This window comes from Ornithodoros turicata, chromosome 5 (assembly GCF_037126465.1).
Source record: "Ornithodoros turicata isolate Travis chromosome 5, ASM3712646v1, whole genome shotgun sequence".
NCBI classification, from domain to species: Eukaryota; Metazoa; Arthropoda; class Arachnida; order Ixodida; family Argasidae; genus Ornithodoros; species Ornithodoros turicata.
In genome coordinates this window covers 46,128,231-46,146,273 of record NC_088205.1, presented here as the reverse complement: position 1 = coordinate 46,146,273, position 18,043 = coordinate 46,128,231, and the positions used below count along the sequence as shown (strand labels likewise).

Below are 18,043 nucleotides of genomic sequence, written 5' to 3'. Positions count from 1 at the left end.
AGCTGGAGTAGAGCCGATACATGATATACTTCGCACATCGCCTGACGATTTGGTTTGTAGAAGAACAAAATGGAGATGCTACACTCGAGCCACACGGAACTGGCTACTCCAGGACGCCCCTGCTTTCAGACACACACACAGGGGAAGCTTTCGTTTTTCGTGTAGCACTTGCGTACGCGAAGGCAATGGCGTACGATGTACTAAAACACACTATTGTTTCGGAAAAATCACGGGTTTGTTGCTCTCTCTACACGACATCTCTTGAAGCTTCGTTTCTTTTTGCGATGTCACGATGACAATGCGACCAGGAGCGTGACTATGAGTCCATCTCTCCTACATTCCTCGAACACCAATCTTATCGATCGGAAAGTGTCTCCTAATCAATAGGTCCCCAAATAGCACAACGTCTTATCAATGTATGTGAGCTTCAAGAGTCTCTTCAGGGCCTTCCACCTATCCGCCCACCCCATTGCACTCGACTTTGAGTACATTAGTGTTGCTTGGGTTCAGGAAACAATAAACCGCCACCGCAAGTTGAAATCTCTTTCTTGGAAGCACGTCGCATAGGGCCTCCTTTCGGAACAATGGATGGTCCATCTGTATGGACACTTCAGATATGGTATAAAAACGCCGGTAGCTGAGCACTCTGCACTCGGGGTCGTCAACAGGGTAGGTCAGGTCTCTGTATGAGAGTCACAAGCTTTTTGCGTTTTGAGATAGGACAGGAACTGCGTCTGTTTAATGGTTGTTAATATAGGGGTGCAGTTGGCGTAACGAACTTCCAGCATCGTGTACATTCCGTGTTTCCTGAAAAATTCCTTACACACGGAAACATTCCTTGCGAAATGTTGTCGCATATAAGTGATCGAAACTTTCAGTTCAGCTTCAAGTCGACTTTCCTGACGCGAAAGCTACGCAAATTTAACTACCGCACTGATCACCTTAGACGTGCAATTTCTGAGTGACCGACTTCCAGATAAATATCTGTCAAAAGAAGCTGGATGATTGGTTCAATAATATGCTACACGTAATTTCGACTCACGATTTTCGAACTATAAGTACTCGAGGGTTAAGGCTGTATTTCAAACGTCTAGAAACCTGATTTTATTCTATCAAACCGTGTTTGTTCTAGATAACCGATGATGTTGAAGTTTGCGGTGACTCTAAGCGCTTTGGTGGCCGTCTCCTGGTCACGTGCTGTCGCTCCCGACGGCCTCCATCCGACATCGGATGAGATGATCGATTTCATCAACAACCTCAACACGACTTGGACGGTAAGTCAGCAAGGCCGGCATCGCACGAGCCTTACAATCAGACTCATACACGTCGCTGACCAGCTAACGACGCAGTGAGGCAGGGCAGCCGTCAATGAGGACACGTGACACATCACGTGCGCATCTCGTTTTGTCTTTTTGTTTCGAGTACTCATTCTTCGATCGCGGTTGATTTAGAGCACGAAATAGAATTATTTTTTTTTTACATCCGTAGTGAAGCTTTAAGGGTCCTGTTTCTTCTCTCCGGCGTTTTCAGATCGCTTATAACAATATGAACTCACTGTCGATGTTGAGAAAGAATGATGATGATCATGATTTGGATTTTTGGCTCATCAGCATTAGATGAGAAAGAATACGTAACATGTGTTCTGTTGTGCCTACTCGTTTGTTTCACTTTGTATCGTATAGGCTGGTCGCAACTTCGACAAGTCCACCAGTCTGGAATATCTCCGAGGTCTTATGGGCGTCCACGACATGTCGCTCATGCACAGTCTGCCGGCTATCGAGCACGACGTAGACCCGGATGCTCTTCCCGGTAGCTTCGACGCCCGCCAGAAATGGAGTCACTGTCATTCCATCGGAGTCATCAGGGACCAAGGTTCATGTGGATCTGGTTGGGTACGTCACACAAATCTTTTTTTCTTTTCTTGATAAAGAAAGAGAAACTACGGAATGGTTTCTTCTTTTTCACGTGTTGTTCTATTTCATTTACCGTATATTCACACGAGCGACATCCTCATGGAATATTCTAGTGGAAGAGAAAGCAAAAAGCAAAGCAAACTGCTTAGACAGGCGAAGTTCCGTCCCGTGTTATGTTCAGCATTCACACGGTGCGGAATATCGGGAGTGGAGTAATGCACATTTAGCAGACGACACTTAGCAGACGACACCGTCAACGTGTTTTCCTGCCGTCTGCTACGGAATATCCTGTGGCTATGTAGCAGGATATTCCCAACGGTGAGCAGTGTACACGCTCACGTGACAGTAGAAAGTTATGGCGCATCTTCTTCTGGTGGAATGTCGCCCGTGTGGATCCATGGTTACGGAATGGTGTCTGATGAGAGTTTCTTTCTCGCTCAAAGGCGTTCGGTGCAGTGGAAGTCATGTCGGACCGTGTCTGCATTCACAGCCAGGGGAAGGTCCAAGTGAACATTTCAGCGGAAGACCTGTTGGGCTGCTGCATAACGTGCGGCTATGGGTATGTCGCCAGATATTTACTCGCCCTTTGCATGACCTGTAGGTGGCGCATGTAAACTCCAACATGGCGGGCGTATCCAGGTTGTCGCTTGGTTTCCATCTTCAGATTTCTGAATTGCGCAATGTTGATCCTCGATGCGTTGAAGGCGAACCAGTCTTAAACGCTGCTCGTACCCCCAGCAACACCGTATATCCTCTGGATGTACGAATAATGTCCTAACGAATTCGTACGCCCGATGGAAATCCCTCAGATGTCAATCGGACGTACGAGTCCGTTAGTATTACTTCTGGCAGGCATAACCGTGTTGTCCAAAGACAAGGCAATAGTTGTGACTTATTATTTGGGAAGCTCCGGCGTGCTTGATCAACCACACTCCGTGAAGATGAATTTCCCGTTTACCGGGAGCGAAGCCGAAATATCAAGCAGCGAGCATCCTGCCCTGCAGGGATGGGGATGTCAGAGACATGCAAGCACACCACAGCTGTGCTGCTGCTCTCTTACGGGTAAGATCTTCAAAGTGTGTAGCGCGTGTACGAATGTAGTTTAGAATTTTCAGGGTACTGTTGCGACACCCGTCATGCTGCCCGTTGCTGACGTCATGGGTACGTCTCTGGGTGCCAGGATTTAAAACCGCCAAGTCAGCAAGAAATAAAGCAGTGATCTGAGAAGTTAATGAACTACACGCAGAAATTAAACAAAAAATCTATAAATTTTTCCTTGGAGAGCGTCCTTGTGCTCTACCACCTGCTTCGTCCGCTATTTTACCGTCAACCACACGCGTAACAACTCTAGAATACTTAAACGAGCGTCATTACTAGAAGCCAAGGTATAGCAGGAGGAACACCGCAGTTAGCTCTACCATGAACTTCATGATCTATAAGTCATTAAAGGTGATGAAAGTAACTGCAAACTATCTTCAATAAATATTCCTGTGCAGTAGGTGATGGCGAAAACAACGGAAGATACAGAGAGACGATGACGACGAGTCGCCTGCTGCAATGGGTTTTCAATGGACCTTTTTCACATACGCGTCGTATCCTAGCAGCTCTGCAGCAAACCACGCTCGGAGCGCGTCAAAACAACTCGACGTCGGTAGCACAAAGGTCCAAAACTGGTCCGGAGATGGGACCGACGATTTCGCGCCGTTCGCACGGTCTCCCCCACTGGTCTCCACTTCTCTCGTCCCCATACTGCGCCATCTAATGAGGACGGAGATAACCCTCTCCTTCGCCTCAGGGTCAAGCGCGTAATTTGTTGTAAAAAAGATCCATTGACTTTAGTATCTAGTAGACATATACCAACCCACCCGAGTTTTATCTTTGTTTAAGCGTCCCTCCCGGGTGCAAAGGCGGATTCTCTGGTGCTGCTTGGGAGTACTGGAAAAGTGAAGGTATTGTGACTGGCGGTCTCTTTGGCACCAAGGACGGCTGCAAGCCCTACTCAATTCCTCCCTGCGAACACTTTGGCAAGGGCAAGCGTCCACCTTGTACGGAAGGCGGCCAAGCTCCGAGTTGCCAAAAGAAATGCCGCGATGGGTACCAGAAGACCTACAAAGAGGACAAACATTATGGTATGCTCCACAGCAGAAACAAAGAACTCATGTGCTAAAAGGCAGAAAGCGACGCGAATCGCGCTAGGCGCAGTTGTGTAGCCTCTGTCATTACCGTTGGTCGTCGTAAGCACATGACCACGCACTGGCGGAGACACATGCCGTAATGGCGGATGCGTCCTGGTAATTCCACAGGGTGTCATCAGTCCAATCCCCAGGCTAAGTAATTCGCGAACCGGTGCACAAGTCGAAGAACTTTATTTCTTAAAAGTATCTGTCAGGGAACCACCTACAATCTGCGCACCGCGTGAATGAATTGGTGCCGCTCATTATTTAAATAAAAATTCGAAGGAGTTTTGTGAAAAAACGTAACTTCATAAAAACGTTCTTCGATTGGTGTACCCGTCTGCAAATTATTTATCCCGGGGCTTTAACTGAAACACCAGATATACATCGATCCGTCCTAACAGCATACTGTGACTCTACCGTACTTCAATAGTTCATGACTCATGACAATGAGAGAATATAGGAAGTTTTAGTGCGTCGTACGTAACCGCCTTTGCGTGTGTAACAGATAGCATTAGTGATTAGCATTAGCGATGATAGCGCAAACCCTAAAGAGAGCTTCGCGCAGTGCGCTGAACTTCAGGGGGACTTCATTGAATGCTCAAACGGAAGAGTATATGCTTATTATGAAAATTACAAATCACAGTACGTCCCATCTATACTGTTAAAATAGAAGTTCACCACATCGCACGCTCCTAGTCAGCCACTATACCGAATGATATTATTCTGTGTCATGATTGGTTCCAAACAGAGGGAGGAGTCTATCTGGGACAAGCATAATGTGTCCCAGATAGACGCCTCCTCCGATTTTCAGCAAATAAGGTCACAAAGTGATATCATTCGGAATGATGGTTGCCTAAGAGCGTGCTATGTGGTGAAGTTCTGTTTTAACATGTACCTTATTATATTCCTTCGAGCCTCCCAAAACTATTGATTCCCGCAGGCGCCATCTCTGTTTCATTTTGCGAAACTTCACCGTCCAGTTGAGGTACGCATCGTTCGCGAAGTTGTTTCATCAAACATTCAGCTGTCGCAATGTTTGCTACTGATCAGTAAATGTGGGACACTGTGAGATACACCATGCAAAATACTGAAATCGCTTATCACTCGGTTGGAAGCGCACAATATGCTGGACGGAAGAAAGCGGACTACTTGAAACCATATAGCGAAGAGAAACCAATCAGAAGTCGTCCTTGTATGGTTATCCCAATAGCTCATCCCGGTATTCTGCATAGCCTAAGACATGTTTCCACAAACCGACTCGGGAGCTATGTGAGAGTGATTTTTCCTACGGTGGTGTCTTCAGATCATTTGTACTTTCCCCAGGGCAAACGTCTTACTACGTTGAAGCAGACCAAGACCAGATTAAGGCAGAGATCTACAAAAACGGACCAGTGCAAGCTACTTTCGGCGTCTATTGCGATTTCTTGAACTACAAATCCGGTATGCTATCCCTTACTCTACTGCCGACAGTGAAGAGTTTTTAGCACTTCTAAAAATCCTTTTTCGCAGGTGTGTACCAACACCACCGTGGCGGACTCCTTGGCGTGCATGATATTAAAATCCTGGGATGGGGCACGGAAAAGGGTGTGCCCTACTGGCTGGTGGCCAACTCGTGGAACACCGACTGGGGAGACAAGGGTAGGTGTGGAAATGAAATACTGAAACTTTAAATATATGCACAAGTACATCAAAGGACCTCTCCCAAGATCAAACGTAAAGAAAGAGAGAGAGAGAGTGAGGAAAGGCAGGAAGATTCTGAAATACACAAGTGCGTGCTAATACTCTAGCTCTATACTACGTTACTATACAATACAATATATACATTACAATGCTATATACCATACTATGAACTCTACCAAGCTAGCCCGCCGACTGTGTCGACTCTAAAAGGCGATTTGAGGTCTTTTGCACAGATCAGTCCGATCGGTCCGTATATTCGCAACACAGCCAACGCTCCTAGCCAACCATAACCTCAAATGACAATACGTTCTCGCTCCTGATTTGTCGATAACAGGAGGCGGAGCGTATTATGTACCATTACTAGGAAGGAAAGACAGGTCTCGGAAGATGGGCAATGAAGAAAATCAATTTAAAAAATGGCGTTCACGAATTTTTTTGCGACCGATCTACCGAAAGGATTTTTGTTCTGTAAACGGCTACGATATCAGGTCACCTAAAGGAATAGATGTTCTCATTGGGACAACTTCGAAACTTTTATAATTAAAACGTTAAATAACGATTTTTGGGTAATTATTAAGTGAAAACAGTATGTCTATATCCCGTATAGTTTTTAAATGGAAAACCTGTATGGCCTAAAAAAAGACATTCTGTATATACTGGGACGAATGAGCGAGTCTGAGACGGCGATGAAGGGGAAATTAACTATATTGTACATGTCCATATAAGCAACTTATGTATATATATATATATATATATATATATACAGGGTGTCTCAGTTAAATCCCCGGGCTAAATAATTCGCGAACGGGTGCACCAATCGAAGAACGTTCTTTTTTACAAGTATCTGTCGGATACCACCTACAGGCTGTGCACCGTGTGAATGAGTGGGAGGCACTCATTAATTAAATAAAAATTCAAATGAGTTTCGTGAAAAACATAACATCTAAAGCAGGGCGCCGTCGGCATTAAAATGCGTACTACCCCTTTTGGGACCTTCAGTAGACACCTTTTAGAGAAAAATCTGCCACCGAAGCGGGTCGTTGGTTGCGGTAATTAATTGGTTTAGGTTTACATTTTTTTGTCGCAGCTGGTCACGGTAAAGTGCAAAAGGACGCTCTTCCACTCCCTTATCCATCAATGAATTACATGTTCTAGAGCTTACTTCGCAATGGGGAGTGCTGAAGAAAAACTGAAAAGCATGTGATACTACGATACTATGTGATTAACTGTTTTTCGTCCTTGCGGTCATAACAGAGAAAGGGCGCATATCAGTCAGATAAGCGGGGCGGGGACTGGCGTAGCCTGTTTGACGCTGTTATTTTTTCTCCAGCACTTCCCGTTGCGAAGTAAGCTCACGAACACGTAATTCATTGGTGGATAAGGGAGTGGAAGAACGTCCTTTGTCGCTTCACCGCTACGAGCCGCGACAAAAATATGTAAACCGAAACCAATTAATTACTGAAACAAATGACCCGCTTCGGTAGCAGATTTTTCTATAAATGGTGTCCACTGAAGGTCCCAAAAGGTGCAGTACCCATTTTAATGCCGACCGCGCCCTGTTATGTTTTTCAAGCAACTCATTCGAATTTTTATTTAAATAATGAGCGCCTCTCACTCATTCACGCGGTTCGCTGCTTGTAGGTGGGATTGGTGCACCCGTTCGCGAATTATTTAGCCCGGGGATTTAACTGAGACACCCTATGTATATACGTATATTCCCACATCCCTACGCCGGGTCGACGACTCCCAAGTAGGACGAAACAGCTGTACTAGGCTGGCAGTGCACGATCAAATTATAAACGTATGCTCAACGTGCAGCCATAGAGGATTAGCTACTTTTCCTTTATATGTATACATATATACGGTTTGGTGCGACGTACCTAGTGGGCATGTGATGAAAGCACTTTTATTGCATTTTCTATTTCAGGCTACTTCAAGATCCTGAGGGGTTCCGATGAATGCGGAATTGAAGACGACATCTATGCTGGAATTCCGCGGACCAAATAAACCACTCGTGTATGTCTCGCTTTATCATGAAGACTCATGGCATGTTGCTAACATTAAGCGCGCGTCATCACGATGCAAGCATGTGTGGGCGTGAGTGAACAGAGCCGTGGATAGACATAACACAGGTGTGAATATATTAGAGAAAGAAAAAAAAACTTCATTACGGGAGGATGACTGGGGAGTTTCATCGCCGGGGGCGATACTCTACCCTGTTGTTGGTGGTGATGTGGGGAATGAAATAATGAGCCCCTTCACAATGAGGATCGAAGTCCTGTGGTGTCCAGAAAGGTGAAGAGAGCCTTGAGGGCAGAGCGTTGGTGTGCTGAACGTGGCCGGGGACCAAGCAATTTTTTGAGAGGGCGGGCGTCTAGCTCGTTGAGGGATGCGGAGAGTGCGGTTCGGGAAGGTTGGTAGAGTGTTGCGTATGGGCAATTGAAATTGCAACCACAGACCGGGCGTTGGCCTTACTAGAGGGACACGGATCATCATTTCATCGGATACTCATTGAATAGAAAGGAGGGATATACGTTTATTTTGGAAAGGTCAGCCTGACGGAAGGTCGGCTTGCTATTCCTCAATCAAAATATATCACAAAGATGAAGTAAAAACAAATATAAGATGATGAGGGTGGCGTGATGTGTAGATGACATGAAAGGTCAATTCATAGTTTTTTCATGAGGTCTGTCGTGTGGAGAAAGTCGAGGAAAGCTCGAGTGACGCACCACTGACGGGAGCGTCGGACAGGGCCAAGTAATAAAGGAAGGTCTATGTGTGTGTGTCCCAGAGCAGTCAGGCGTCCTTTGAGGGTGTCGCGTGCAGTGTCGTAACGTCTGCAGTGTACCAGTAGATGCACTGTGTCTGCTTCCACTCTGCACGTTGCGCATGCTGAGGTGTTCAGTTGGCCCATCTTGTATATCAGTGACGGTGTTCGGGCAACGTTTAACCGCAAACGGTGTACGATAATTTCTTCCCTTCGGGTGAGCCGCAGAGTGGTCGTGTATTCCGTCTTCGGGTCGATGGAGTGTAGGAACGTGTTTTCAGGCACAGGATGTTCTATGAAGTGTAGTCTATTGCGGGCGCGGAGCCGCCTCACCTGAATTCTGCTGGCGGACGACGACATCGGTACTGATGCAATTAGCTCACCTTCCTCATGAGCGCGGCGCGCACCGTCAGTAGTACTGCCCCATTACGCACAACGACGTCCTTTTTCTAATCCAGTTCCAGGAATGCTATTCTAATTCAATTCTAAGCCAAAATCCACTTTTAAGCCAACCCAATCCAGTTGGAATCCAACACAAGTCAAATCCAAAGCCGTTTGATTGGTCGCCATTAGCTCCGCCCACTTCATGTTGATTGGCCCACGCTAAGCCTACTGATCGTTGATTGGTTGACCGTAGCTCCGCTCCTTTATGCTAATTACTTGGCTCCTCTCACTTCACGTTGATTGGACCACGCTAAACCTACTTTTCTTTGGTTGGTTCATCATAGCGCTGCCCAGTTATGCTAATTACCTGGCTCCGCCCACCTCACGCTGATTGGTGCACGCCGATCGTTGAGCCTCTATGCTAATTAGCCAGCTCCGCTGATTGGTCCGCGCTAAGCCTAGTCATCCCGATTGCTCCTCTTCTCCACAGACTTCTAAGCCCCCACTGATTGGCCCGCGCTAAGCCCACCATAATGTCTAGCAGTCCTGATTGGCCTACTGAACAGAGCCTTCACCGGCGCCAGCCAAATGGTGCGCCGATCGCTCGGCAGTGGCTTCAGATGGTTCCAACCCAATTAGGTGTCTCTATCTCATACCTCCAAACTTACCTCGTGCCACCAGATGGCGCGGCTCAGGTGCATCAACTCCGCGCTGTTCCACTTCAAGGCGTCACACGAGCGAGAGAACTTCGTCGAGATGTGCTGCCACATATTGTGCTCCCGTTTCACCGCAAACAAGTTGTGGGACATCATACGCGAAATCTTGGATGAGTACCTGTCGGCTTACAGGGAGCAACCACTGTGCGAGCTTCAGGAACTATATATGTCAGGAAGAAATAAGAGTCCTGGAGACGATCACCAATCGCGCTAGGAGCTATGGATGAATATAAAGATGCATCACACCTCGCTACACAGCCTGCTCAAGTTATTCCACGATGCGCGTGCAGTTCCAGCACCCCGCTCGAATTCTCGTCTCCGGCGCGTCCATGTGTGGGAAGACGGTGCTCACGCAGAATATAATGAGGCACCCCGAGTTATTTAGCATTCCACCGCAGAAGATACTCTACGTACGGAAGTATGCAGCTGGCTGGGAAAAGGATTTTGACGGCGTGGAGTTTATGGACAGGATACCCGCAGATTGGGATGAGCGATATCCCACTCTCATAGTTATTGACGATCAAATCACGGAAAAGGGGGTTCTATCGGAGGTAGAGTCGCTGTTTGTGCATGGTAGCCTCCATGAAAATGCGTCAGTGATCCTGATCACACAAGCCTTGTTCTATCACAACGCCTCTTTTCGAACAATATCGCTGAACGCCAGTTATATCATATTGTTCCGGAACGCTCGGTCCGTACAACAGATCGAAACCTTCGGACGTCAGGTATTCGGGAAACAGGGGCTCTCCTATTTTCTCGACGCATATAACCAGGCGACGGAGAAGGCGCACAGTTATTTAGTTGTAGATCTTCACAAACACCCCCCTCTCGTAGCCTGCGCATGGGTATTTTACCGCACGACCGGCAGTTCCTGTTTACGCCCGCGAAATGACGACCGATCTTAGAAGACATCTCACGCTCCTCAAAGTATTGGCCACCAGCAAACCAACGCACCGCGCACAGCTACTTAAAGGTGCATAATGCATAATGTAAAAAACCCCGCGACTAGCGAACACGAAGGGACAGACACAACACGAAGTCTAGTCTCAGGGTTTTTACATTATGCATCATCTTCACCAGCTCGCTTGCTTCCTAGCCATTTTTTCATTATCAACTTAAAGAGCTCAGCTGCGACGACATTTGAATCCTTTCGGAAATCTGTCTGAACATTCTACGTGGAAATATCCCACTTTCGACGGAACTTCATAAAAACTTGAAACACAAAAGCAGGCAGTTGAAGAAATATATTAGGCAACAACGGGGCGGTCTCATTCCCATATTTCCACTGCTCCTCTCAGGGCTATCAATTCTCGTGGCGGGAGTCGCCGGGCGAGCGATATCGAAAACCATAGGTCATGGCTCATAGAATAGAAAGAGGTGAAGTTCTGAAATCTAACGATTCAGACGACGTAAAGGTGGGCAAAATATTGGAAGCCCTCTATTTCTTGCTGAAGCGTGCTCACTATCATCCTCCTCCCCCTCCTCCTCCTCTGGAACCAGTCCATTCGGCTCCCGAACCGGAACCCAATCAATTCGATTTTAACCTTCTACCCTGCCGTGTTGATAAAGGACGCGCGAAATCTGTGCTAAAAGAATTGAAGAAAGTTTTCACCTGGCAGGTATATAATGTACTAGTATATAGAGGGAAGCGAATCAATCGCTCAAACATTGTGGCCCTTGTGAGCTACTTAGCACGTCGTAGCACGCTCATCAAGAAACCCAGTTGGTACAAAAAAGTATAGAAAATTATAAGCACTCTGAGAATGCACCGCATTGCTCGCTGGAGGAAATATGGGACCCAATAGAAAGATCAAGGAGAAAGGGTTAGGTGGAGTCGATCGGTACCGACGTTATCACAAGCTCACGCGCGCAGAAGCCGTGGAACAGCTGAAAAAAGAAGATGCTTACAGCCTTCACAAGCCAGTGAAGAAAAAATTTAAGCGGCGCTCCATCATCGCAACTTACGTGAGGGATTTATATCAGGATGACCTTTGCGAGATATGTAAAAATATCAGACATTTAACAAGGGCTTCAGGTACATCTTAACGGTCATAGATACGCTATCGAGGTACCTGTACATGGTCCCCATTCGCACAAACCGCCCGCAAGACGTAAAAAAAGCTTTCCAACGGGTTTTCCGTCATGGAATTCCAAAGAATCTCCTCACGGATCGCGGAAGCGAATTTTGGGGTTCTCCCGTTTGTCAGTATGTTCAGTCGCTAATAAATCGCTATAGCACGCAAGGTGGAATGAAGGCGGCCTCCTATGAACGCGTGCAGGGAACAATTAGGGAAAGAATAGCCAGGCTTTTCACTAGTACGGGGAAGTTTAATTATATTAACGCGCTGCCGAAGATAGTGCCCGACTATAATGACTCGGTACACTCTGTCACGGGCGAAAAGCCGAAAAGCGTTGGACACTGAGAGCGTACTCGCGCACAGTGGTGTTGGCATGCAACGTCCTGTCACCTCTAGCTTCTGCACCGTGCCCGTGCGCACCCACGCCTCGAAGGTGATGCACATCAGGACGCACCACGGTGAAGATTCCGCGAGGCAGTGCGTCTGAGCTTTGATGGAAATGTGGGACGAGGTGATCGCCGTGAATGCATGCCCTGCCGAAATGGTGCTGAATGATGAACAACGAGCGCGGCACAGACCTGCCACCCACTGCGCGTACTGTAGGGGGGAGTTCGCGCAAAATCTACCACGTGTCCGGCACTATGACCATTCCAAGAGTTGTACTGCCGCGAGACAAATTACAACGCGACGCTGTGCAACCCCCGTAACGTGGCGTGCACGACGAGAGGAAATCTACCCGTCATGGATCTTGCCTACGATTTGGCCGGACTGCTGCGGGAATTTGACCTTCTCGGGTGGAAGCGTGCTCCCTTCATCGTGGCCAGTTCCATAGAAGAAATCCGATCGTTCAAAATTGGCACCTTCCTATTCAGAGATACCATGCAGTACCTAAATTTTTCGCTGGGAGAGCTCGTGGAAACCGTCAAATCCACGGGGGGCGCAGAGGCGTTCCAACGCCTGAAGCAGGTATTAGAAGACGACTACGAAATTTTGCTTCGTAAAGGTGTATTCCCCTACGCCCACGTTAGCTCGTTCGCAGTATACCACGAATTGGCTCTGCCGGCGAAATCCGCCTTCCGAAACGATCTGACGGGGGAGGATATAAGCGACAAAGAGTATCAGTACGCGCTGCACGTATTTGAACGTTTTGGATGCTCGAATCTGCGGTATTATATTGCATTGTACCTGAAAACGGATACCCTGTTACATGCTGACGTAATGCACCACTTCCGGCGCCTGTGCTATGACGCGCGCGGATTGGAATTGCTTCATTGCGTTTCTCTGGCATCCTATTCGTGGCAATGCGCTCTAAATTACATGCGGGCAAAATTGGAACTGATCATCGATGAGGACATGTACCGAACCATCGAATCGGGTGCTAGAGGCGGGCTCTGTCAGGCGATCAGGCGTCATTTACGGGCTAACAACCCGCTGTGCAGTGGCTACGATCCCGATAAAGAGGACGTGTACCCCCATATCGTACATAGATTGCAACAATCTTTACAGATTCAGTATGATAAAGCACCTCCCCGTCGGCGATTTCGAATGGGTCGAGGATTTTAGCTCTGTGGATTTTGTGCGTCACCCCACGGATTCGGACGTGGGATACCTGTACGTATGCGACTTGGAGTATCCAAAACCTATCTACGCGCTGACGCGGTACTTCCAACTGGCTCCCGAGAAGGCGGTCGTCCCGAGGGAATGGCTCTCACCATTTCAGCAGGGGGGGGAGGGGGGGGGGGGGAGGGCTCCTCGAAGAATTGATGTATCAGCCTGACAAAGAGCTGCTGCTCACGTGCAAGGACAAGGTCGACTGCGGCGTTCATTACGCGCTGCTCGCGCTCTATTGTAGATTGGGCATGCGGGTGACGAAAATTCACCGAATTCTAAAATTTTGTCAGGCACCATTCCTGTGTCCCTATATCGAGGACAATGTTGCCAGACGCGTCGCCTCGAGCACGACGTTCGAGAAAAATTTCTATAAAATCTCAAATAATGCGCTCTTCGGGCGGACGTTACTAAATAAATTTAATATGCGGGAGTTCGTGTAGCCTTCGATTAGGAGACGGCGGGTCGCCTCGGGAGTCGGGCGGAATGCGTACGAATGGAAATTTTGTCCCCTGATTGCGTCATGTACGAAATGTGCAAGAGAAAAGTGCGATGCGATTCCCCCCTGCAGATTTTAGAACTGAGTAAGTTAACCATGTACTCGTTCTACTATGAAACCCTGCTGAGCAAGCTCACCTGTCCGGTGATTTCCTGCTACTTTGACATGGATTCTTTGATCCTCGGCCTATTCTGCAAGGACTACGAAGATCAGTTACGTGCGATCGCCGACGACCATTTAGACTTGTCTTCCTTCGATCGTGATCATCCGCTGTACAGCGAGAGGAACCGCGGTAGGCTTGGCGCGTTCAAAAGGGAAACGGGTAGCATACCCGTTGAGGAAGTAATATGCTTGAAAGCCAAAATGTATTCCATCAAATTAGCCGTGGGAAAACAAATTGCAAGAGCTAAAGGGGTCAAAAAGAACATTGTGCGCAAACACCTCCTCCATGATACGTACCACGATACCCTATTCAAGCACGCTAGCGTATCGCACGAACAGGTGTCAATAGTGGGAAAGATACAGTGCATGTACACCATCAGAAATGTGAAAAGAAGTCTGATGGCGTACGACGACAAACGATATCTCTACAATAACGTGGACTCCTACCCGTACGGAAGCTGCGAATATGGTAAACTCGAGTGGATGACGTAGATAGCGAGATTTCACCTGGCATTCTTTCCCCCCGCTGCACAGATAATGCAGTGGATAAGTAGGAGTAGCATCATTTGGACTGCGTCACTGGAAGGATGTGGTACCTCGTTCTCTTCTCGCTCGTCTCGTGCGCGCTGGCGCTGGACGCTGGCAACTGTACTGCGAGCATCAAGCTGGAGAAGGATAAGTACTCGTACGCGCACGAATGCCCTGGCGACATCTTGGGCATCATAGAGTGGCACGTGGTACCTATGCGGTCCGGCATTAACCTGGACAGGAACGCTACTCGAGCGCTGCGTGCCTTCACTCGCTGGACATGAGCGACAGCTACGAAGATATCCAGTGCACAGGAAGTGTCAACTCACGGAGGACGAAATTTTTCTCAGCCGCTGTCCTGGAGACGTCTACATGATCCGTCACTTCCGTGGAACCACGCCCAGCATCAAAGGAATCAACCTCTTCAAGACCGCCATGCTTTTCCTCAAACATGTACTCAATAAACGTTGAAAGGTATTTTTTCCCTCTGGTCTGTTCGTTCTCGTAGAGCTATCTGAGATAGAGACACCCAATTGGGTTAGAACCATCTGAAGCTACTGCCAAGCGATCGGCGCACCATCTGGCTGGCGCCGGTTAAGGCTATGTTCAGTAGGCCAATCAGGACTGCTAGACATTATGGTGGGCTGAGCGCGAGCCAATCAGTGGGGGCTTCGAAGTCTGTGGAGAAGAGGAGCAATCGGGATGAGTAGGCTTAGCGCGGACCAATCAGCGGAGCTGGCTAATTAGCATAGAGGCTCAGCGATCGGCGTGCACCAATCAGCGTGAGGTGGGCGGAGCCAGGTAATTAGCATAACTGGGCAGCGCTATGATGAACCAACCAAAGAAAAGTAGGTTTAGCGTGGTCCAATCAACGTGAAGGGAGAGGAGCCAAGTAATTAGCATAAAGGAGCGGAGCTACGGTCAACCAATCAACGATCAGTAGGCTTAGCGTGGGCCAATCAACATGAAGTGGGCGGAGCTAATGGCGACCAATCAAATGGCTTTGGATTTGACTTGTGTTGGATTCCAACTGAATTGGGTTGGCTTAAAAGTGGATTTTGGCTTAGAATTGGATTAGAATAGCATTCCTGGAACTGAATTAGAAAAAGGACGTCGTTGTGCGTAATGGGGCAGTACTACTGACGGTGCGCGCCGCGCTCATGAGGAAGGTGAGCTAATTGCATCAGTACCGATGTCGTCGTCCGCCAGCAGAATTCAGGTGAGGCGGCTCCGCGCCCGCAATACACTACACTTCATAGAACATGCTGTGCCTGAAAACACGTTCCTACACTCCATCGACCCGAAGATGGAATACTGTATAAGTAGTAATTTGCGCGAGGACCTATTTTTTGCGAAATTCGCGAAGGCCCATACTTCGCGAATTTAAAGTCCCGCGAAATATTCAAACCAATGACAGAAAATACATGAACGAAATCTGTATGAAGTTTGGCCCAGGACGCTGAGGCAACTTATGTACACAGGGTTTCTTACGCTATTACACTGCATTTGTTCGCAAAATGTTCAGTTCGCCGCTGCAACTCAAGACTGTGGTCCAGCCCTCAAGTACGAATCCCGCGCGGATGTAGGCGTCGCGTGATTCCAGTTCCTTGTAAGCCTGGATCATCCAGCAAGCGTTTATGCACTCTGCCACACGGATAGGCCTTTGTAAAAGTTGCCGCATCACTATCGAGTGCCAATCGCACCTGCTCGATGCGATGACAAGAATGAAGGGAGACAGGGCAGTTAGGCAATGACACAGATACAAGTCGAGTAGGACCCCCTAATCGCAACCCTTGCAGTCAGAAGTGCTCGAAAGGAAGACAAATTGAACGAGTTACCCACTGGCGATACCTTTTATTAGCTTCTTCCAGGAAGTTCAAGGTGGATGGTCCCTAAGATCAGGGTGGACGCAGCGCGGTACCGCGAATTTAAGGTTCCGCGAATAATTGCCTGTTCCTGGCTTCTCAAAAATTCGCGAATGATCGAGCCCGCGAATTTAACCACTTATACAGTACACGACCACTCTGCGGCTCACCCGAAGGGAAGAAATTTTCGTACACCGTTTACGGTTAAATGTTGCCCGAACACCGTCACTCATATACAAGATGGGCCAACAGAACTTCTCAGCATGCGCAACGTGCAGAGTGGAAGCAAACACAGCGCATCTACTGCTGCACTGCAGACGTTACGACACTGCACGCGACGTCGTTGTGCGTAATGGGGCAGTACTACTAGCGTCATCAGCAGATGCGTTCCCGTGCAGGTCAATATGGCCTGGCACTCACTGGAACCAGACACTGTGGCCTGAGGCGAGTAATTCATTGTAGCGCTTTGCGATCCTTGTGCAGATGTCGTTAATCGTATTAGCACAGTATTAGGCTATCATCTGTAATGCTGACCTGCTGTCAGTGAGAATGGTCCAATCGTCCGCTGATGAACGCGATATACATGACAATGCTGCATAGATGGCGTAGAGCTCTGCGTCTTTGGAACATGTTTCATGAGGAAGCTTAAGTCCTTGCTGGATGTCACAACTCGGCACGTAGAATGCGGCCGTTGAACTGCCTGGTACCACAGATCCGTCAGTGTACATTTCCCTTCGTTGGTGGTGCGCAGTGTCTAGATGTTCCAGCGCAAGTTGGCGCGCGGTGATAGGGGCACGTTACTCTTCTTTGCTAGGCCAGGGATGTTCGTGTGGACTATAGGGGCACAAAGCGTCCACATAGGTGGAGCATATGAGATACCGATTCATTTAGGCCAATTGCGCTTACCAGCTGCATCGGGAAGACTTTCGAGAGAATGGTCCATTCGCGCCTCGCCTGGTACCTTGAAAGTGCGGGCTTCTTCCCGCAGGTGATGGCCGGATTCAGACAAGGTAGATCTGTCGTTGACAATGTCATCGCTGTCCCCTCCTCCGCGCAGCAAGCCCGATCTGAAGGCCTACATACCGCCGCTGTCTTCCTCGAAGTTCTGAAGGCTTACGACAGCGTACTCCACAGTACTGTTGTGGCGACACTCCAAGAGGCTGGCGTGGGGGGCCGGATGCTGTCGTGGATTCAGGACTTCCTATTGGACAGGTCTTTGTTTGTGCGCACTACGGAAGGGGACACCCAATCCTTCTCTGGATTGGGTAGTGTGCAAGGTAGTGTGCTCAGCCCTCTTGTGTTCAACGTTGTCATGGCCTCCCTACCAGCTCACCTCCGAGGCAACGTCAGTATCACCATTTAGGCCGACGACATATGTCTGTGGACCTCCGGCACGCGCCGGGACGCGATTCAGCGTCACCTGCAAGGAGCCCTTGATGATGTTGTCCAGTATCTTTCCAACCGGGGACTGTCTGTTTCATCATCCAAGACGGTCGCCATGACGTTTACGCCCCGATCATTCAGCCAGTTCCCGCTACGGGTTGCAGGTTTGCCGGTGAAGTTCGTGCCACACCACAAGTATCTGGGGATTACCATCGACTGGGATCACCTGGTCCAAACATATCAGAGCTCTGTCCTCCCAGCTGTCTGTCCTCATCAATGTCCT

The 18,043-nt window shown here is 48.4% G+C and overlaps 2 protein-coding genes across 2 annotated transcripts; both read left to right on the top strand.

Annotated features, from left to right (window-relative positions):
- Positions 1-587: 587 nt before the first annotated feature.
- Positions 588-7,802, top strand: LOC135395977 (cathepsin B-like). Its single transcript, XM_064627056.1, has 8 exons — positions 588-669; positions 1,133-1,274; positions 1,683-1,892; positions 2,357-2,472; positions 3,801-4,042; positions 5,414-5,530; positions 5,600-5,728; positions 7,698-7,802. The coding sequence occupies exons 2-8, from the start codon at positions 1,140-1,142 to the stop codon at positions 7,775-7,777; spliced, it is 1,029 nt and encodes a 342-aa protein (XP_064483126.1). The 5' UTR covers positions 588-669; positions 1,133-1,139; the 3' UTR covers positions 7,778-7,802.
- A 9,509-nt stretch (positions 7,803-17,311) lies between these two features.
- Positions 17,312-17,740, top strand: LOC135395810 (uncharacterized). Its single transcript, XM_064626899.1, has one exon. It carries the CDS (start codon positions 17,312-17,314, stop codon positions 17,738-17,740), a length of 429 nt encoding a protein of 142 aa, XP_064482969.1.
- Positions 17,741-18,043: the final 303 nt, after the last annotated feature.

Bases quoted from the DNA above. Each gene is read 5' to 3' on its own strand.
- LOC135395977 (XM_064627056.1), top strand. From the start codon at position 1,140: ATGATGTTGAAGTTTGCGGTGACTCTAAGCGCTTTGGTGGCCGTCTCC. The intron at 1,893-2,356 runs GTACGTCACACA...TCTCGCTCAAAG, and splicing joins GTTCATGTGGATCTGGTTGG to GCGTTCGGTGCAGTGGAAGT. The intron at 5,729-7,697 runs GTAGGTGTGGAA...TTTCTATTTCAG, and splicing joins CACCGACTGGGGAGACAAGG to GCTACTTCAAGATCCTGAGG.
- LOC135395810 (XM_064626899.1), top strand. From the start codon at position 17,312: ATGGTCCATTCGCGCCTCGCCTGGTACCTTGAAAGTGCGGGCTTCTTC.